The 21,875-nt window shown below is 44.8% G+C and overlaps 2 protein-coding genes across 3 annotated transcripts; one reads left to right on the top strand and one right to left on the bottom strand.

Moving 5' to 3' along the window:
• Positions 1–284: 284 nt before the first annotated feature.
• Positions 285–10,294, top strand: six9 (SIX homeobox 9). Of its 2 annotated transcripts, none has more exons than XM_030744819.1 (3): positions 285–748; positions 8,581–8,765; positions 9,734–10,294. In XM_030744819.1, the coding sequence occupies exons 1-3, from the start codon at positions 365–367 to the stop codon at positions 9,894–9,896; spliced, it is 732 nt and encodes a 243-aa protein (XP_030600679.1). In that variant the 5' UTR covers positions 285–364; the 3' UTR covers positions 9,897–10,294. The 2 variants fall into 2 exon arrangements, with proteins under 2 accessions (XP_030600679.1, XP_030600680.1); XM_030744820.1 differs by having other exon boundaries at positions 8,581–8,741; positions 9,734–10,271.
• Positions 10,280–18,332, bottom strand: qpctla (glutaminyl-peptide cyclotransferase-like a). Its single transcript, XM_030744818.1, has 7 exons — positions 17,648–18,332; positions 14,878–15,024; positions 14,510–14,803; positions 13,991–14,152; positions 13,403–13,502; positions 13,206–13,322; positions 10,280–11,234 (listed from the first exon to the last, which is right to left on the bottom strand). Exons 1-7 carry the CDS (start codon positions 17,861–17,863, stop codon positions 11,089–11,091), a joined length of 1,182 nt encoding a protein of 393 aa, XP_030600678.1. The 5' UTR covers positions 17,864–18,332; the 3' UTR covers positions 10,280–11,088.
• Between the last annotated feature and the right edge of the window lie 3,543 nt (positions 18,333–21,875).

Raw genomic sequence — 21,875 nt, 5'->3', positions numbered from 1 at the left:
GCTGCGCATTGTGGAACTGTGACTTATCATTGGCAGGGGAAAAAAAGAAAAAAAAAAAAAATTTGCTTCTAATTTGACAAGAAAATTTTATTCAAATGTGTTCTCTTCTTTGACTGCACACCAGTGAAGATCTAAAAGGTGTGTGAGGGCGTGTGTGTATGTGTTTGTACAAGAGAAGGAGGGGATGCATGGTGTGTTATGATAACCCTGATGGTCTCAGGTTACCTGTGCTGGAGTATGACGATGAGTAATGCTAAACACACACACACACACGAGGGCACAGAGAGAAGAGGAGGTTTCAGCGCTCTCCTGCGTGCTGTTAACATATTTTCCAGCTTACACCTCAGGACCCGTCCCAGCAGCTATGATCTTCACAGCAGAGCAGGTCACCTGCGTGTGCGAGGTCCTACTGCAGAGCGGCTGCATCGATCGTCTCACCAACTTCCTCAGTACTCTTCCTCCTCCTTCCACTTCATGCCCCGGGGAGCTGGAGAGTGTGCTAAAAGCCAAAGCCGCAGTGGCTTTTCACCAAGGGCGCTTCTCGGACCTCTACACCCTGCTGAAGGGCTTCCCTTTCTCTCCACACAGCCACCCGCTCCTGCAGCAGCTCTGGCTGCAAGCCCACTACGTAGAAGCAGAGCGGCAGAGGGGCCGACCCCTGGGAGCTGTGGGGAAGTACCGTGTGAGGAGAAAGTTTCCCTTACCACTCACCATCTGGGATGGTGAGGAGACCAGCTACTGCTTCAAGGTAGGCAAAACCTTATGCATCTTTTTAAGTAACTGAACTGTAAGCTACATTTATTCAAGTACTGTACTTGTAAGTCCATTAAATAGCATATAAGGAATAAATAGAATCTTTAATACATTTATCTGCCCTCTATGGTTACCAGCTACTTTGAGCATTTCTATGCTGCATTCTGCATCTGCTTCACTATACTTGGGCTGGAAATACAGTACTGTGCCAAACTCTTGAGTCACCCCTCATTTATTTGTATTTTGCTTCCAAGGAGCCAGACTGTCTAGTCATTCTAAAAGTGCTCTTGAGCAATAGTTTGAAACTTTCTGAAGCTATTTCAAAGTTTCTCTTTGGACATTGGCTGCTTTTTCACTCATTTTCAGTTGTTACTGACTCGGGGGATTCTGCCATTTTAGTAATATTAGACCTCAGCACTACCTTTGATACCATAGTGTCACGGGGTTCTTTCCAGAAAAAACTCCTCACAAAAAAAATTGATGGTGTAGTCGGAAAGTTCTGACTGGATTTTTATTTAGCCCGCCTCCCAAAGTGCACAAAACTATTTACAGTAACACCAAGCAGGAACAATACAAAAAAACAATACGGAAAAAAATAAAGTATTTTACACATTACTGGGAACTCCGCTTCTCCCCAACTCTATGGTGCTACAATCAACATGCTACCTTCACTGCAACCATCAGCAGACTGACTCTTTGCTTTACTGAGCCCTCTTTTAAACCAGTTGCCCCTCCCACTAGGCATTAATTCGGATATTTTTCCCCTCTAGGCAGTATGTCTTCACATTTATGCTGTAAATGAATTAAACAAGGGAAACACATTGACATAACTATTTACTGGTAACTTAAACAGGTAGGTCCATTGGGGAAGAAAACAAAAAAAAAGGAAAAATAACCAAACAAACAAAATAATGCAGTTCACGTGACCCCAAATGTGCGCGCAAACCTCCCATTTAACCACCGGAAGCGCTGTGGCTCGTCTTGCGCTTCCGACTCCCCTAATAGCGGGCACCCGGCAGACTACGCACCCCATCCTGAGGACCCGTAAGTAAACAAAACCATAAAACTACTCACTACCGGCTTTCGGCAGCGCTGTGCGGTGGTTGCGGTTTTACCTGTCTCCTATGAAGATAATGCTGTTTCCCACTGCCGATGTAAATAACCCCTGAAATGTGGGCATGCTGGTGGAGACGCTTTCATGTCCGCTGCCCGTAATCAGTGACCACGGTGGCGCTCCGTCACATCATCCCCTTCCACCCGGAGGTTGACGAGGTGCGGCAACCTGGAAAGGTAATCGGCCACCACGTTAGACTTCCCCGGCCGATGTCGGATGGTAAAGCGGAAAGGCTGCAGCGAAAGGTACCACCGGGTCAGGCGACTGTTGTGATCCTTCATGGAATTGATCCACGTGAGTGCTCGGTGATCAGTCTCAAGGTCTAACTGTTGTCCCATCAAATAATACCGTAGCTTCTCCAGGGCCCACTTGATAGCTAAGGCTTCCTTCTCTACGGTGGAGTATCTGGTTTCCCGTGGCAGCAACTTACGACTTAGGTATAGAACGGGATGCTCCTCTCCAGGGTCTCCCTGAGACAGCACTGCTCCAAGGCCGACCGCGGAAGCATCCACTTGAACCAGGAATTTCTTGCTGAAGTCAGGGCTCTTCAGCACTGGAGAAGTGCAGAGGCAAGCTTTCAGGGTGGAGAAGGCCTTTTCACATTCTTCCGTCCAGGTTACCGGGTTTCTTTGGTCTTTATTGGTTAGTGCGGTAAGAGGAGCGGCAATGGTTGCAAACTGTGGCACAAATCTTCTGTACCAGCCGACCAGTCCTAGGAAGGATCGAACCTCCTTCTTGGTGTGAGGCTGAGGGCACTTCTGGATAGCCTCAATCTTGTCCACCTGGGGTCGGACCTCCCCTTGTCCGATTTGGTAGCCAAGGTAGCGTGCCTCCTGACGTGCCCACTCACATTTAGAGGGGTTGAGTGTCAATCCGGCTTTTTGGATCCTTCCAAGGACATCGGTCAAGTGTTGCAGGTGCTCTTCCCAGGTGTTGCTAAAGATCACCACATCATCCAGGTAGGCGGCGCTGCAATGGTCACACTCCTGCAATACTCGGTCCATCAGCCTCTGGAAGGTAGCTGGTGCCCCATGTAGCCCAAAGGGCATCACTGTGAACTGAAACAGTCCCGCAGGTGTACGGAAGGCCGTGTAGGGTCGAGAGGACTTCTCCAGGGGTACCTGCCAGTATCCTTTACACAAATCCAGGGTGGTGATGTACCGGGCAGCTCCAATCTTCTCCAACAGATCCTCGATTCGTGGCATGGGGTAAGCGTCAAACTCGGAAATGGAATTGAGTTTCCGGAAATCGATGCAGATGCGCAGGGAACCATCCTTCTTGAAGATGATGACCACTGGACTACACCACTCCGAGCAGGACGGCTCAATCACCCCAAGCTCCAACATCTTCTCCACTTCCTGTCGCAGCTTCCCCACCAGCTGTTGTGGAACCCGGTAAGGACGTTGGCGTATGGGTCGTCCATCTTTTAGGCGTATGACGTGTTCAACGAGGGTGGTTCGGCCAGGGTTGGCAGAGAACAATGAGGGAACCTCCTGGAACACCCGGAATAGCTGGGCCGCCTGTTGTGGCGCCAGATGTGCCAGCACAGGGAGTAGCTGGGGTGTTTCCCTCCCTGGATCCACTTCAGGCTTGAGGGTCACCTCCTTTACTAGTAAGGCTTCACTAGTTGGGCTTGGACTCTCCTTCCACTCTTTAAGCAGGTTCACGTGATAGGTCTGCTTCGGCTTCTTTTTTTCGGGGTGATGGATCTCGTAGGTCACTGGCCCCATCCTGCGGATAACTGTGTATGGCCCTTGCCATTTCGCCAGCAGTTTGTTGTTGGCCGAAGGGAGTAGCAACAGGACCTTTTGGCCTGGTTGCAACTCACGATGTCGAGCCTGCTGGTCATACCAGGTCTTCTGGTTTTTCTGAGCCTCCCGCAGGTTAACCTCAGCCTCCCCAAGGTATTTCGCCAGTCGATCCCTCATCTCGAGAACAAACTGCACAACTCCTTGACTGGCGGGGGAGGGGGACGGAGTCTCCCAGCGTCTCCGGAGCAGATCCAAAGGCCCCTGTACATCCCAGCCATAGAGTAACTCAAAAGGAGAGAAGCCAGTGGAGGCTTGAGGAACTTCTCTGTAGGCAAACAGCAGAAAGGGCAGCCACCGATCCCAGTCTTTCCCTGTGTCTGCTACAAATTTCTGCAACATCCTCTTCAGAGTTTGGTTGAACCTTTCCACCAAGCCATCTGTCTGGGGGTGGTAAGGTGTCGTCTTGATTGCCGAGATACCTAGTTGGTTATGGAAGAGCTGCATCAACTTGGAGGTAAAGTTTGTTCCTTGGTCTGTGAGAATCTCATCCGGTATTCCCACCCTGGAGAACAACTGTATCAGCGCACGCAGAACATTAGGTGCAGTGATGGTCCGCAGTGGGAAAGCTTCGGGGAAGCGCGTTGCATAGTCACACACCACCAAGATGTACTGATGACCCCGGCTGCTCTTCACCAGAGGTCCCACAATGTCCATAGCTATCCGACGGAATGGAGTGGAGATGACGGGGAGTGGTTGCAGAAGGCCACGGTCTGACTTACGGGCAGGGCATGTTTTCTGACATGTTGGACAGGTACTACAATACTTCTGTACGTCTGTGTACATAGATGGCCAAAAAAAACGTGAGCTAACCCGCATGTAGGTTTTTTGCCGGCCGAGGTGCCCGGCCCAGGGGAGTGTGTGAGCTACGTGCATGATGAGGTTTCTACAGCTAGTTGGGATCACGAGGCGTTGGTGGTCACCGTCAACTGCATACAACACATCTTTGTCAACAATGAACCTTTCATTTCCCAGGACACCTCCCACTCCCCCATCATTAACCTTAGCAAACAGGTTTTTCAACGCATCATCCTCCCTTTGTAACACGGCAATATTATTAGGTACCTCCCACGTGGAACTTGTCCTGTCTGGTCCCGTCATCCATAGCTGCTTTTCAAAGCGGCGTTGGCGACGGGACTTTCTTGGCCACTTGGTGCCACCCTCACACAGACTACTGTCGAGATCTGGAAGGGGCTGACCACAGGCTTTTGTCTGGGCTCGAGTCATCACTGGACCAGAGACAGTCACTCCATCATTCTCCCCTTTCCCCAAATCAGTTTCTTTTTGCAGTTCCTGTTCGTGCAGCAAGTCTGGGAGCACCGGCAAGTCCATTCCCAGGATGACATCTACTGGCAAGTTCTGAACAACCCCAACTGACAAAATGTAGGGTTGTTCATCAATAGTCACTGTTAACTCAGCTTTGGGGTACACATGCTTATCACCATGAACACACAAGATGGTCTCTTGTCTACCATAGTCTACACTGCTCACTGGTACCAGACTTTGCTTGACCAAGGACATGAAGCTACCAGAGTCCAACAAAGCAGCTACTTGCTGACCATTGACAGTTACAGTTTTATAGTGCTGCCGTCCCGATCTCTGTTCCCCGGTGGGCTCCATCTCTAGTCGAGGTGCATAGTAAGCCCTGGTGACTTTAGCTTTGCGTATGGGGCACACAGAAGCTTTATGACCTATCTGCTGGCAGTAATAACAAACAATATCCTTACCAGAAACTCGCAGGTTTGGCGCTGGTCTGGTGTGTTCGGACGGGTTCGGGTTACTCTCTCTCCTGGTTGGGCCTGGCTGGGCCATCTGGTGCAATGCTCGAGGTGCCGCCCCCATGGAACATGCCGCTGGAACTCCTCTATGCGCCTTGAGGTACTGTAGTGCCAACTTAGCAGCCGTTAGTCCATCTGCTGGCTCATGCTCCTTCACCCAGGTCCTCAACTCCCCTGTAAGTACTCGAAGTAGCTGCTCCAAGATGATCGCCTCTCCAATCTCCTCCTTGGTGTGCTGCTCCGGCTGCATCCAGCGCCTGTAGAGTCCCTTAAGGCGGTAGTACATCTCCGTGGGGTTCTCACCGGAATCTCTGTCGGTAGGTCTCAGGTGAAATGTCAAACTTTGTTAGCAGGGCCCCTTTTAAGTCATAATAGCAATGAGCTCTGTCTTCATCCATGGCAGTGTAGGCCTCCAGCGCCTTCCCAGAAAGCAATGGAACCAGTCGACAAGCCCACTCACTCTCTGGCCATCTCCAGGTTCTGGCCATACGTTCAAAACGTAGCAAATATTTCTCAATGTCCTCCCCTGTCTGGTAGGGGGGAATCTTTGGGCCTGCATAGTGCCTACCCTCTGATGTTGGTTGGTCCAGTTGGTTGCTCAGTTCTTGGGATTGACGAGAGGGGGCCTCCTCTGCAGGATCTCGGGGTGGCCACTGGCGTGCAGGTGTAGGCAGGACCAGTCGGGGACTGCTTGCCGTCACTGTAGTCGGGGTTGCCATTTCAGCGGCCCGGTCCTCCCCGGGTTGTGGGTGAGCAGGACTTCCTTGCCCCTGCCCAGTTGGGCGGACAGAGGTTCTCAGTCCTCGGAGTTCAGCCAAAAGAACCTCCTCCCTCCTCTGCTGACCTGCCAGTAAATCCCTCATCATGGCCAGCAGTTCTCCATCAGTTTCACCTGGCATGGACGACGGCCTAGGTGCTGCCAGCCCTGACACGCCTGGTTCTACGTCATCATCCTCTGCGGATGAAGCCGATGTGGGGGCTGTCTCCCACGCTGACTCGTCCTTCACGGAGGGCTTCTCCTCATGGAGACCTCCCCGCTGAGAGCGCAGGCCTGTGCGCTTCACGGGATGGCGGGTTTTTGTTTTCCGACTAGCCATCCCACTTCTGACACCATCTGTCACGGGGTTCTTTCCAGAAAAAACTCCTCACAAAAAAAATTGATGGTGTAGTCGGAAAGTTCTGACTGGATTTTTATTTAGCCGGCCTCCCAAAGTGCACAAAACTATTTACAGTAACACCAAGCAGGAACAATACAAAAAAACAATACGGAAAAAAATAAAGTATTTTACACATTACTGGGAACTCCGCTTCTCCCCAACTCTATGGTGCTACAATCAACATGCTACCTTCACTGCAACCATCAGCAGACTGACTCTTTGCTTTACTGAGCCCTCTTTTAAACCAGTTGCCCCTCCCACTAGGCATTAATTCGGATATTTTTCCCCTCTAGGCAGTATGTCTTCACATTTATGCTGTAAATGAATTAAACAAGGGAAACACATTGACATAACTATTTACTGGTAACTTAAACAGGTAGGTCCATTGGGGAAGAAAACAAAAAAAAAGGAAAAATAACCAAACAAACAAAATAATGCAGTTCACGTGACCCCAAATGTGCGCGCAAACCTCCCATTTAACCACCGGAAGCGCTGTGGCTCGTCTTGCGCTTCCGACTCCCCTAATAGCGGGCACCCGGCAGACTACGCACCCCATCCTGAGGACCCGTAAGTAAACAAAACCATAAAACTACTCACTACCGGCTTTCGGCAGCGCTGTGCGGTGGTTGCGGTTTTACCTGTCTCCTATGAAGATAATGCTGTTTCCCACTGCCGATGTAAATAACCCCTGAAATGTGGGCATGCTGGTGGAGACGCTTTCATGTCCGCTGCCCGTAATCAGTGACCACGGTGGCGCTCCGTCACACATAGACCATGATATCATTCTCTCTCCTCTGGATCATTTTGTCAGACTCAAATGGTTTAAATCTCATTTAACCAACAGAAGTTTTCCAGTCAGGCTTGGGGAAACATCGTCCTCAAAAATCCTGCTCTCATGTGGGGTCCCCAGGGATCCATTCTGGGCCAAGTGCTCAATTTAAAAAAAAAACAAAAACAAAAACATGGTATCTCATTTCATTATGCAGATGACTCACAGATTTACCTGCCACTGAAACGTAAATTGATGAGTCCTCTGAAGGCCTTACTGGACTGTTGAGGATGTTAAGACATGGAGGTCTTTGAATGTTCTTAACTTAAATGAACAGAAAACAGTGGTCATTATGTTTGGTGCTCCTGACCTCTACTGTCTCGACCATTTAAAGGCTTATAAAAAAATCCTTTGTGAGGAATTTGGGAGTGATCTTTGACAAACACAATAACGCTGTCATTAAAACTAGCTTTTTTTAAAGTTTACACATTCCCTCTAGGTCAGTGAGGTCTGCTGAGCAAATGCGCCTGTCCTGAGGTTCAGATTAAAGCACAGAGGAGATCGAGTCTTTGCTGTTGTTCTGAAACACTGGAACAAACTGCCCCTTCACATCAGGACCCCTCCAACATCAGACACTTAAAACTTCTAAATTGTATCTTTATGCACTTTGTTACTAGTAGCCTGTCACAAAAATACAATTTGTTCCCATTTCTTTAGTTTAACCTACAAAAAAAAAAAAAAAAAAAAAAAAAAAAATGGTAATGACAACACAGTTTGACAGACATACAGTAGTACTTGTGCATCAACAGGGTGATTCCTGAAGCCTTATTACCTGAAAACTTGGCATATCTTGGCATGGTGTGCAGTGTGTCCTTAAACGTTTGAGGAAACTGAACAAGTGGAACAGAAGAAAAAACGATCTACAGCACATGAGCTGAAGGGCACGTCCTAAAAAAAATAAATAAATAAAATAAATAAATCCTGCATAGACCTGACACAGAACCTGAAGAATAAAGGTGGACACACCAAATATTGACTTTCAAGTTTGTTAGAATAGTACAAACCCTGTTTTTGCCTTTTATGCTGTGCTTCCTTGTATGTTTGAACATGTTTCAATAAATCGCAGTATCTCTTTCATATTTTTGTGGCAAGAGAAATGGGACGGTTCAAGACTTTTAGACCGCTGACATATTTTAAACAGGAGAAATCTCGGAGTATCCTGAGGGAATGGTACCACCGTCAGCCGTATCCCTCTACACGGGAGAAGCGGGAGCTCGCAGCAGCCACCGGTCTCACCGCCATCCAGGTCAGCAACTGGTTCAAGAACCGCCGGCAGAGGGACCGGACAGTGGACCCTACCGGGTCAGTGAGGGGCAGAAGGTCGCTGTAAGCGAAACTGCTGTCTTTTAATCACCCTAAGATCTTCCCTGTACCAAGAACACGTTGATTTAAATAATACGAACGATAAAAAGTGATAAAAGTGCTACTAATTAACCAGAGCTCGTGATGCGTTCACGAGCTGGGTGTGAAGTCGGAAAAGCTGGAAGGAAAACACAGTTTCAGATTTACTCCTGTTTAGGACATTGCTTCCATCTTGGATTGTAAAGTCGGGATTGGTGGGGCTGCTCCGAGTTCGAGTTGGGGGGGGGGGGGGGTTTCCAGTTGAAAATTCCTACTTAGAAATGTGCAATTCCGACTTCAAATAGAACGCACCAACCCTGGCGCCGCAGAAAGCGGAAGGTTACACTAAAGACCGTTGGTGTTTACTGAGCAGTAAACAGCGCGATTTGCGCTCTTAATTAATTAAAAATCAATCGGTAAACAATCGATTGAAGTAGTGTCGGAGTGACTTGACACCATTCGCTAACCAGACCTGATTATCTTACGTTACCATCAGGATAAAATGGGTCCTAATTGTTTTCAGTTGATTTCGGGAAAAAAAAAAAAGTTAGTTTATTTATTTTTCTGTGAACTAACGGAATTATAAACCAATATAGAGCAACTAGGAGTTTAGTTAAAATATATTTCACACACAGTGTGAACTATTCAATGTTGAGGAAAAACCTGAGAATGAAGTGAGGGAGCAATGTTTTAAAAAACAAACAAACAAAAAAAAAATCTACAAGAGAGGCAAAGAATTTAATTGCGCTTAAAACACAAAGAAATAGGAAAACTACTTTTCAGGGCTTATATAAAGTGCTTTAAGACTTTAGCTGGCATAATGTGAATAAAATTAATCACTGTGGCGCAGGCACTGAATTTGGCATAATGACACCCCCTCATGGTTAAAATAGGACATAAACTATAATTAAATATCTGCATTTTTCTCTAAATTTCATTCTTCTTTCCATTAGCTTCCTGACAGGTTATGGAGGACCTTCAGAAGAAACCTACCCTTCCTCTGATAATGACCTTTCACCTCCGGGCAGCCCCCAGTACCGCAGTGCACCACCTCCACCCCTCTTTCATCCACCACCTCCACTACATCACACATGTGGGGGCCATCCAGAAGGTTAATCTGATACGTCATGGTACTCTGTAGAATTTCTGGTGTCACTGAAAGTTTATTACCAAAACATGACCTAGCAGATCCCGTACAGAGACTTAAACGTAAGCAGAACACCACACAAGACAGACAGAAGTAAGCGTAATACGTTTGGATTAAACCCAATATATGGGTTCACAGGTGTGGCTTAAAGGTGAATCTCCACGCTGCATTCACAGATGGAACTTTATAATGATCAGGGTGTTTTTTGGGGGGGTTTTTTTTAAAGGGAGTGTGCTGGTAAAATGTGCCAACATATATCATACCCAAAGGTTACACAATGAATCTAGAGACACCTTTTTCAGTGTTTACAACTTCCCGAAATGTCTTAAAACTGTAAGCAAACCTGAATAAAACCACTTCACTATCACCACAGTGTGAATTTGCTGGGCTTTTTACCATAAAATCTTCATGATATTCATGTTGCTGGCACTTCATAGCAGCAGAGGCAAAGAGGATCCTCACAGATTATGAAGGTAAAGTCAGGAGAAGGTATTCACAGATAAGCTACGACCAGTGTCCACAGCAGCTCTGCTCATCACAGGTCGTTCTTAAAGGGGACCCATTGTGCTTTTCCTGGTTTTCTACCATATTATATTACCAACGCTTCAAATATTGAGCTCAGTGTTTGCAGACAGAACGCAGGCTTCAGACTGCTCTAATATTTACAAGAGGCAGCCAATCAGAAAAAGGTCAGCTTGAAAAGAGAGGCTTGTTTCACGCTGCACCTGATCTGTTATTCATGCAAAGCTACCCGAGCAGAGTCCAAGAATAAAAATGTGGAGCTAAAAATGAGCATCTCCAGCTTATATTAACAAGGTAAATCATCAATAAGGCTAGTAATGCTTTTTTTTCTTTCACAGGAACACAACAAAAACATTAATTTAGAATGTGTTTGAATTCACAGACATTTCCCAGCTGCTTCTCAGGTACAATGCTCCTCAGCACGTATAATAAAGTTTTAACTAAGACGATGTGAGACCACTTCACACTTTTTGACAACTGCCTCCAATTCATTCATCACATGAATCCAAGGACAGCCCAGCAGATAAGAGTCTTTGGTAAAGTTCAGATTCCAGTTCACTTCATTTCGCCAGGCTCTTGTCCTCCTCACCTGGTCGTTTAGCGTCAGTCCTGCTCAGAACGTCGCTGTTTGTTCAACGTTCAGAAACCCAGGTACTCCGCCACAAACACAGCCATGATCTTCGTCAGGTTCTCCACAGTTGGACGGTGCATGTTCTCCTCCGTGTCGTCCAGTGTGTGCCAGAACTGCGGGAAGGGAGTGGCGATGACGTGCAGCACAGGGACGCCTGTACAGAGACATGAAGGCAGTGATAGTGACTGAGCATGTGTTACACACAGCCAAAGATTCTTCCATGTGAAGAGCAGAGTAGGAGGTAAATCCCTGGAGACAGACATCTACCATAGTACTCGTACTTAAAAGGTTCAAACTGCACTTTGGCTGTGATTCAACTGTCTGAACATCAAAAAGGAGGTTACTTCTTTAGAACTGGGATAAAGAGGAGATTGTACCGAGGGAAGCTCCTCTGAGAGTGCAGAGTTTAACTGAGGCCTGAACACAGTACCTTTCAATGCCCTGTGGGCCAGCATCAGAGTTCTGAACTGAGCTTCAGCTGCAAATACAGGCTCAGCACAACGGGACTCTCTCTCTCTGCAGCAATTTCTTTTAAAGGAGACCTATTATGCTTATTTCCAGATCCATGTTTTTATGTTTATTGAGATTTGGGATGTTTACATGACTGAATTAGCTGTCTTTATAAATTGTTGTGCTTCTTAATGTAATACCTGTTCTGAACTTCTTAATTTTTGGCCTTGGCAGACTGCACATATTACTGTAATCACAAGTCCAGTTGGGACTTTGTGTAAAATGTAAATTAAAACAGAATTCAATGAATTGCAAATCTCATAAACCCATATTTTATTCACAACAGAACACAGAAGACGCATCAAATGTTTGTGTATATGCCCCCTCACAACCCCCATCCTTCTGTCACTTCTTTCCCACCTGTCAGCTCCAATATAGGCGAACTGTATAATACCAATATCAATAAAATAAATAAAGAATCTAAAAATTAAAGTAGTAAAGATTAGCAAAAGATCCTCTTGGCAAAGCAAATGTGTTTGGCTCAAGACAGCATGCACACTATTTTGCTTGCTTAAGCTGCTGGACAGCTTTTTTTTAAAAAGAAAAAGGTGTCTTTTTAATCTAAGTATGGTGTACTGGGACCTAAATCCACTTAAATGCATCATTTTTTTTTTCCCTTTAAAAAAAAGGCACTGTAGCCCAGCGTCTGCCAAATCAAACATGTGGAGCTACGCCTTGTGGCAACCCCTCGTGAGGAAGTCAAAAGTAGCTTCTTCTAATAATTCATCACAGCAAAAGTTTGGTTGCACAGATGAGTAGAGCACCCCTGTTGAAATCAAATTAAGCGGCACTACAGATGTACTACAGTCATTACTTTTGTTGTTATTAGTATTAGTGGTCTAAGTTGTCCTTTTAAGGCATCAGGGGTCAGCTGAAGATGCAAACCAGGCATTTTTTCCATGCGAGTGGGCACATTGTAACACAGTGTCAGTGCAGACAAGCCTGCACGGTCAACAATTTTGAGGGCACGCAGACATCTGCACAGAGCCTTGTGTTCACTGTCTAAACCCTTGCATGTATTACAGAGGGAAACATTAACACCACTGTTAACACGAGTTGCACCGATTAGAATTAAAACGACTCTTAACTCCACCTGCTTCTAGTGATTCATGTGAATGCTTACCAGCAACATGCTACCCTGCTAATCTGTCATTACGGATCTAGGAGCCAAGAACATGAAACTTCACATTTTCACAGATATTTCACAAACTCTGAAAAAAAATGCAAATAAGTTCTGCTTAACAAAAAAAGGAAGCAGTCTGCCTGGAGAGAAATAAGGAGGCTGTAAATCACTGCTCTGACTCAGGCAGTTCAGAAAACAAAAAAAATGAGCTAGACGAAGGATGTTTTAAGAAAGCATCCAACTACAGCAATAGACACCTGCTGATGTCTTCGTCTCTGGAAAGTGTCTCTGCTACACTCCTAATCATTGTGTCTCGTAGGCTTGATTAATTTCTAATAATTTTTAGGGATGACCTCCAGCTGCAGAGGTCAGAGGGATGAAACACAGAAGTTTCTGTTGTGAGGGAAGGAGATAGTGAAGAAGGGTCTAACCCTCTTGACGTTGTAAACAAGGAGCCTACAGGAGGGGGTTACTGTCTTCGCTCCCACTTACCTTTGTGAAGGAAGGGGATATGGTCATCCTGCACGGGTCCGAGGTACACATCCTTCCTAAAATACGTCTGCTCCGAGGGGTGAGACGTCAGAAGGCCCTGTCGATGGAGCCTCTTCTCTGAGGGGGCGGGACGAAGACAGTTTGGGTCTACAACAGGGAAGGATTTCAGCATCCATGGATTTACAGCGGGTGCTTACCTGCAGCAATTAGGCGATCAAACCAGCGTGCAGTGTTATCAAAGTGATTTGCAATCAGTGGATCGGGACCACCGAGCAGGTCGAGCAACACAAAGAGGTCCTACAGAGACAAAATCAGAGCGATGGATGCTGAGATTCCTCTTAATCAGAGCACATTAAATGTTTAAGGTATGTAAAACGGTCACTTCCTGAATAATTAATCCGTGCCTCCCACCTGACCTTCTCATAAATCAGCTGACCTTTTTGTACAATAACTTTTCTGTAACGAATTCATGCACATTTTACCTTCATCTTATGAATATTATCTGAGTAAAAAGAGCTCAAAACTTAAAAAAAAAAAAAAAAAAAAAATGAAAATGATAAAATTAAAAATTTCAACCCAACTCTATGTTGAGAGTCTGTAAGTACAAAGCTGACTGACATTGGATTTAATTCATACAGAATGACCAAAATCTGACTATATTCAACTTTTAAATTCAGACCGATCTGTAGCAGGTCTCTCATTGTGGAACATTATATTGTCTGCAACTGCTTCAGGAAGTGAGTGTGACTGCAGAGGAAACATATTTTTGTCCATAGCTTCCTCACCACTGCCTGCAGCATGCTGGCGTGCGAGGGGGCCGCGGGGTGGGGTGTGTTGGCCATGCGCTCGGCCAGGTGACGAGAGCCGTACAGCGAGTCGGTGGCGGTCCATTCTTCAAATGACTCCTCGCCGTCGAAAAACACGAGCTGAAAAGTTACTGGAAGTTTCTGAGAGGAAACATGAGGAAAGCAAAGGTAATCAAATTTTAAAAAGCAGCACCTGAAGACAGTTTGTCTTTTTGCAGTGCTGTCACTGTGTGTGTGTGTGTGTGTGTGTGTGTGTGTCTCTCTACAGTAACTACATAAATCACAGCCTCTGGAGAGATTGTTTTATATACAGAATCAGCATTTTTTTACCCTGTACTGCAGCCACAAAGGCAGAGGGATGAAACAACACAATAAGAAAGAAATGCGAGAAGAGACTCGTCAGCATCTTGGCCTTTACTTTTCATCATAAGCAGGAACCACATCTGTCAGCATCTGCTTTTGTTTACTTTCTGTAAATTCTGCCAACACAAAACCCACCTGCTGTTTGAATGATTTAAGCTGGGCATCCAGAGAGCTAGCGAGCTCCAGGATCATAGCACAGGGAACTGCAGAATCACTGGCCCCCAAGAACACCTTCTCTGGGGCCCGCGGGTCTGGAGGCAGAACCTTTGAGTCATAGTGGCAGGCCAGGAGCAGCCGCCGAGGGGCCGAAGGGTCCAGAGTAGCAACAATGTTGGTGAAGGTGACCTGGCCGCGAGGGGTAGGGGACTGGAAGGAGTCCAGGTCTATGGACCAGCCGGCAGAGAGCGAGGATAGTGTGGAGATGATGTGCTGAAGTGGAGTAGGGAGTTAAAAATTAGCAGAAGACATGTGAAAGGGAGGAAGCTATAAATAGTTACACACACCTGCTGTACAGCCAGGCTGCCCTGGGTGCCTGGGAGTCGCTCTATCAGGATAGGTCGCAGGTGAGTCTCCCACAGGCGAGTGCCGTCCACCTGAGAGGCCAGACGGCGGATTTGAGCTGGAGAGGATTTACTGGGTTTGTGGAACAGCTGGAGGAGAGGGGAAAAAAAAAAAAAACCCCACAAAGTGAAATCAAGCACAGGCAGCACAAATGTTCCAGACGTTTACATCCTCTGATGTGTATTCTTCGCATATAGCTGTTCACTGTGTTCCTCCATTGTTTAATGAACCCCTGCTTTTCTCCAATAAGCAAATTTATTTTGTCAAGAAGCTTCTTTCCTTAGACTATCAAGGATTTCACGGCTCATTACGAGCCTACACACGTGAGCAGGGCTGGTCTGCATACAATTCAGCCAAGGAGTCTATGTTACCTTCATTAGCAGAAGTCTGTGCAGTTTCCTGTTATTTTTGGCAATGTTTTGCAGAAAGCTGTATTAAAGCCAGAGTAAATTAACCCCCACTTAAAAATATATTTTTTTAACACAGGTCTAGTTAGTTTCCTTTGGTGGAAGGCCAAAACCTCTTTGGTGGGCCCCAAAATGTATGAGTATGAATGTTATGGTAATTTGGGGTTTTCTGATTTCTTCGAACTGTTCTTTTTCCAGAGTGGAATGGTCATATGGCATACATCTTTAATGACTAACATGAACTGGGTGCACAACTTTGAATTTATTTTGGGTTTTCTCTAATACATACCGGCTCAAATATATACACACACTCCCATTAATATTTGGCTTTTGGTAGCCATCAACAAGCTTCTGCTTGGATATTTGACCGCTCTTCTTGGCAGAATTGGTAGAGATCATTTAAACTGGACGGTTTCCTGGCACAGACCCGGCTTTTTTTATTAATCAAGCTGAGCTTCTAAATGAAAAGGGCATCATTTTATTTATGTGGTGCATTTAAGCACAACAGATGCTGAGCAAAATGCTGCACAGCAATCAATGAAACAAAAAAAAAAAAAAAAAAAAAAAAAAAAGCGCAACCTCAAGCTCTTCACAGGGAGAAGAGATTATAAATTAGACCTAAACTGAAACACTAAAGAGAAGAGGTGAGTTTTTAGTTGAGTTATGAATACTGTTAGTGAGACAGGTGACCTGATCCGGAGTCTGTCTTTTGGAACAGCTGCCGGTCAACTGAGCGTGGGATATAAAATTGTAACATGTCTGATCATTGGTTAGGAGTGCTTGCATGGGCTTGCCCCTAAACGAAAGAATGGACTTCAATATGAACCCAAAACTGTACAGTGAGAGAGTGCCAGTGTAACAATGCCAAGCTAAGTGGAATATGTTTGTGTTTGTCTACCAGTCAGGAGGACAGTTTTACAATGGTCAGAAGTCAGGTCATACAAAATATTTCAAGTTCCTTTAAACAACATGCACTCTTTGACAAATAAAGACATTCAGAAACTCATCATTTAGACACAAACCTTTGAAATATGTATGTCAGAACAGACTCACACGATGAAATGCACACAATTAGCAGCACTGTATAGTCCAGTTATTGTTGATTTAAGCAAATTTTGTATGTTTCACAACTTGCACAAGTTATTCCACATAATTCCACACACTCCATCCTACCTGTCACACTTACCTGGTTTGGAATAGACCTCGTTTTTGTTTGTTTTTTTCCACAGAACTGTTTGTTTTCAGATGATTATCGCAATCATTTTTTTAATAGCAGCTTCAAGGCTTCCACAGAGCCCAAATTGCATAAGAGACTCTGTAGCTCACTGTTTTTTTTATTTCAATCTAATCATGCTTGGTGGCAGGTCTGAGGATCCCACTAAACTCTTCAATTGTCACAGATCGCATCTGTAGGCCAAAGAGCAGCACTTGCTGCTTCTGACTTCTTATCACTTAGTTCTTAAAAATTAAATTACTGTGTTTTCACACCTTGCACCATTTTACAAGAGTCTTCTGCCCATAAAATTAAAGTGACTCCTAATCAACAAATTCATTTTTAGGTTAGATGGAAACAGTTTCAGTGCCTGAAGTCAAATTCAGGTATGAAATTTTCTTACACATGATCTGGATGTCGCATTCACTTGCATGTACTGTGTGACAGTTGTATTTGTGCGACTGTTTGCGTTTATAATTGTTACAGTTGATCCTGCCCTTTTAATCTCAGCAAGACCTTTATCAAAAATTAAATAAACCATTTATGGTACAAAAACAAGCTCAGTTCACATTCAAATTGATGCAAAACATATTCTTGGCTCTCTCTGTTTTATGTAAAGTAGTAACATTAGTTTGCTCACAGATATACTTTAATGTTCTTACAAACAGGCAATCACTGAATCTGAACTATGATACTTCTGCATTGATATCACACGGTTGCATTATTGCAGATGCTCTGCAGCCACAATCACAGATACACAAACTCTTTCCTGCTTAAACACCTGCCTTTGTCAGATTTTAATTAGCTCATGTATTAGAGTTCATGAGCTCCTCCCTTTTTTTCTATTTAACTGATCTTTGTTTTGTGTATTTTTTTTTTTTTGTTAATTTTATAACTTTTGGAATTAATAGGGTATATCCTTGTTTATTCCTTGAAATACTGGTTTAAAGTAACTAGTAATACAACTGTGACTGAATGTCTGGTTACAGTGAGATGTTATGATGACAGTGCACCGTCTGCTTGCAGCTGCAGTTTCTCAGTGAGTATAAAATCAGTCCCGCTGTGTGCAGAGGTTTAGTTTTCCTGTCTTACCCTGTCTCTGGTCAGATCTACGGCTGGCATGCGGTTCACATGTCCAGTGGCGGTGTCGTTGGACAGGTACACACCCAGGACCACCGCCAGCACCAGAACACCGAGAAGACAGAACAGCAGCACACGGGCCCGGGGCATCCGCACCCGGTCACAGCCGGGTAGAGAGCCACTGCCACCCTGCTGGAGCGGCTTGTATCTCCGACTGGACCTGGACATGACTGAACTCAGAGCTGCCCGGGCGGTCCTTACAGCTACGTGTCAAAACGGGCTTTGCAGAGCAGCGGAGGAGGGAGACTCACACAGGAAGTGAAGGCTGAAAAGAAGCAGAGCCGAGGGGAACATCTGACACAGTCCTGCTTCGCCATAACGACCCATCATTAGCCGCTGCACGGTGGTCTTCGGGTGCTCGCTGCAGCCCGGCAGCTCGAAGACATGTCTGACATGTTGGGGCTGTTCAGACGAGCTTAATCCAGCATAAATTATAACAGAGACAGAAAGTGCAACCTGCGACTCCTCACTTACTGCGTTAAACTAATTTTAACTCACTAACAGCTACTGCAGAGGAAACCTGCGACGAATTAATTATGCAGCAAACTTATCACTCCGTTGGTGCATTATTCCGCTGAAAGTGTTTAATTTAAACCTCTTCTCTTTGCCGGACACCTCTACAATAAAACTGCGCCTCTTCTTCTATGGTGCGTGTAAGGGGGGGTGAAAGCGTAAACGCCACCTATGGAGCGCAAGAGGAGCTACAGTAAACGAGAAAAATAAAGAAAGCTTATCCATCCATTCACTCACTGCACACTTCATTAGGTACACTTTGCTAGTACTGGGTTGGATCCCCTTTACCTTCAGAACTGCTTGCTCTGTCCGCCTGCAGAGGCCATTTGAGTGCAATGAACTCCTTTTCATTTTCAACAAACCAGTTTGAGATGATTTGAGCTTTGCAACATGGAGCATCATCCTGCTGGAGGCAGCCATCAGCACACTGTGGTGATATAAAGGGATTTACATGGTCAGCAGCAGCAGGTCATCTTGTCCATGTCTGCATGCCTAATAGTTTAATGTAGATGTCTATCTGAAATCTGAACTGAAGTAATTTTTTGAAAACTTTTTTATATAGCACATATGAAGATCTATATCAAAGTGCTTCACAACCAAAATGCCAAAAACAGAAAAAAATTACACAAATTTAATAAGATGAATTTTTACCTGCCCCTCTAGAAGACGTCAGAGATTTCACTTATCTTAGAAGTGTCATTAACAGACATTGCAGCTCAAAAAGACATAAAAGCAAGACTTGACAAAGCCCAGGGTACTTTACCAGATTCAAGTTTATCTGGAAATCCAGGCAGTACAGCACAACTACAAAACTCAGACTGTACAATAGATTTGTTAAGCCAGACCTGCTGTATGGATCTGAACGCTGGAGAGCGATCAAGAACGTAATAAAAAATTACGTGTCTTCCACAATGGAGGCCTTAGGAGGATCTGCTTCATTTTCTGGCAATGAAAGTCTCCAACATAGAGCTTTACAGAAGAACCAAAAGCCAGGACAGCACCATGGACATCAATGTCGCTGATTGCAGTGGCTGGGGTATGTCCTCTGTCACATACCCCCAAGATCGCAGTGAAGTGGATACCACCTGGAAAGAGGAAGCAAAGGCCCCCAAAAATTATGGAGATGCACAAATCACACAAGAACTCAAAGAGATGGGGCTATCATGCGGGAGGCACCACATGCTGGTAACAACCGCAACAAGTAGAGAATCTTTGTTGATGCCCTATGTCCCACATGGGACAAAGAGGATTAATAGTAGTTTAAAAGCCACCGCCAAATCCACAGATCTCAAACTCAGTCTAGGGACCACTGTTCCAAAAGCTCTGCCACCTTTAGTTCTCAGCCTTATATGACACGTAACCAGCAGGTCCCTCATCATATAACCTCAGGGTCCCACTGGTAGTGGTGTGCGATACCACAAATTTTGGTATCAATCCAATACCAAGAAAATACAGGGCCAGTATTGTTGATACTTATACCAGTACTTTTTACTCATAAAGGCAGCTTATGTAGGGGAGAGGAGTGTTATGATTTATGAGATGAATCATCATCAATTTGCAGATTCTGAACACATTTTAATGACCACTAAATCACTGGGTTTTACTTTGCACAATAATTAGTTAACAATAAAAACAGCTTTCAGCTTTTCACGTATTGTGAAACGGGGTGTTTTGTAATGTAAATGTGCCTGTCTTTAAAGCACTTTGGGTCAGCTTCTGTTGTTTAAATGAGCTGTAAAAATAAAATGACAGTCAACACAAAAATACTATATTCAGACATTTCATATTTGAGGTTCATTTTTTCACTTCCAATAAAATAATGTATTTAACACAATTCAATGGGCTAAATGAATGATTTCATGGTCTGAATATAGCCTAGAAATAATCTGTCTGCTAAAGTAACAGCTATGTTAACCAATGAAACTTTAACTAATGCTGAAGGTTCGACATCAGTCATGACTCAAACATCACTTTATGACCTACCTGGTTATTCTTTGCCTCTCTGGAAGAACTGTGACAGTGACCTCTGACCTCTGTGTCGGGGTCTGGGTCTGTCTGAGGGATTTCCTTCTTTATCTCTTCATTTCTTGTGCTGCTCGAAGCAGGGTTTTCTTTTTCAGGGTCTTTCATGTCTTTATATAAGTTGGCGGTGCCACAGTAGAGAATTTCCTTCTGTGATGGTTGTCTACAACAGGGCTCTTCAACTCCAGGCCTCGAGAGCCCCTGTCCTGCAGGTTTTAGATGTGTCCCTGATGCAACACACCTGAATCAAATGGCTGAATTACCTCCTCAGTATGCAGTCAAGTTCTCCAGAGTCCTGCTAATGACTTCTGTATTTGACTCAGGTGTGTTGAAGCAGAGACACATCTAAAACCTTTTTTTCCTTCTTTTTTAAATGAACCTGTCATTTAGGGCTGGGCCTTGTAATTGCTGAATGAATGTTTTTTTGTTTTTATTTATTACAGGCGGACACACGCACGTATAACTGATAATTGTTTAACAATAAGAGTAATACTGTGGACGGTGAGGAACGAAGTAGGCAATCCATTCACAAAAAGGAGAAAGATTTTCTTTCGGTGCAAAAATGAATCAACGAACTCAGCACACACTGGGACAGCTGACTGTGGGGCTGAAACCCTCAATCCTCCACTTGTTTCTGCACGCGCCGAAATTACCTCTATTTATTTTCAGAGACATCAGGGGAACGTCCCCAAGTTTGACCTGCATCCAAACTCCGCTCAGTGTCCTCCTCAGTCCTGCTGCTCACCACGATCGCTGCAGGAGCCTAAACTGAATCATTAAACTGAGCTCGCACTCCAATTATTTTACCAGTTACGTGGCTGTTTAAGTTTTTCATTAACAAATTGTATGAATTTGTGTAACTTGAAGCGAATCAGTAGAATTCAGTCTCAGGGAGCACAGCGACTTGACTGGAGGGGCCTGAACGGCGAAACCAGTCCATAAGCTGACGCTGCAACCTGTGACCCGCAAACTGCACAGCAGGAGGATTCCTACTGAAAACAAATATATTTTAATCCAGAAAAACTGCATCTAGGTGATCTGTTTCTTAATTCTCATGACAAATGATTTTTTTTTTCTTTTTTTATTCCCACTGAGGTTTCTGGTGTAAATGTCCCATAAACAGCAGGACAAAGGCTGCAGGTTCAAAGCCTCACACAGAGTCAAACATCACGGTCATGTCGAGGATAAGGAAATGAGTTGCTCGAAGCATTTCATCACGACCGGTGTCAGGGCCACTGGCCGAAAGTCATTGAGAGACCTTATGTCTGATTGTTTTAATAAGTCAACGAACCTCTGTTTGTTTTTTGCGTGTATCAACAATCTGATCTGCTTCAAACTTGGCACGTGAGTTGCTGGTGACAGTGTGGGTAGGACAAGCGGTAATCACTCCAGTATTGCACTGCACCTCTGTAATTTTTTTTAATGGATCTAAAATATTAATAATTTTCAGTTTATCATGAGATAATTGTGATACACAGTATAAACGTTGTGGGCTACAGAGCTGCATGTAATGTATGTTTAGTTCACTTTGATCTTATTTCTTTCCTCTTGTGTGAAACCTGTTTATGATAAATCTATAATATAGGTTAACCTGACCAGGACAGCTGAACACTCTGCATGGCATGGAAGTGATGGGCTTCATCAG

Source organism: Archocentrus centrarchus, chromosome 13, assembly GCF_007364275.1.
Source record: "Archocentrus centrarchus isolate MPI-CPG fArcCen1 chromosome 13, fArcCen1, whole genome shotgun sequence".
NCBI lineage: Eukaryota > Metazoa > Chordata > Actinopteri > Cichliformes > Cichlidae > Archocentrus > Archocentrus centrarchus.
The sequence above is the reverse complement of the archived record's forward strand: the minus strand, read 5'-3'. Positions and strand labels throughout refer to the sequence as shown.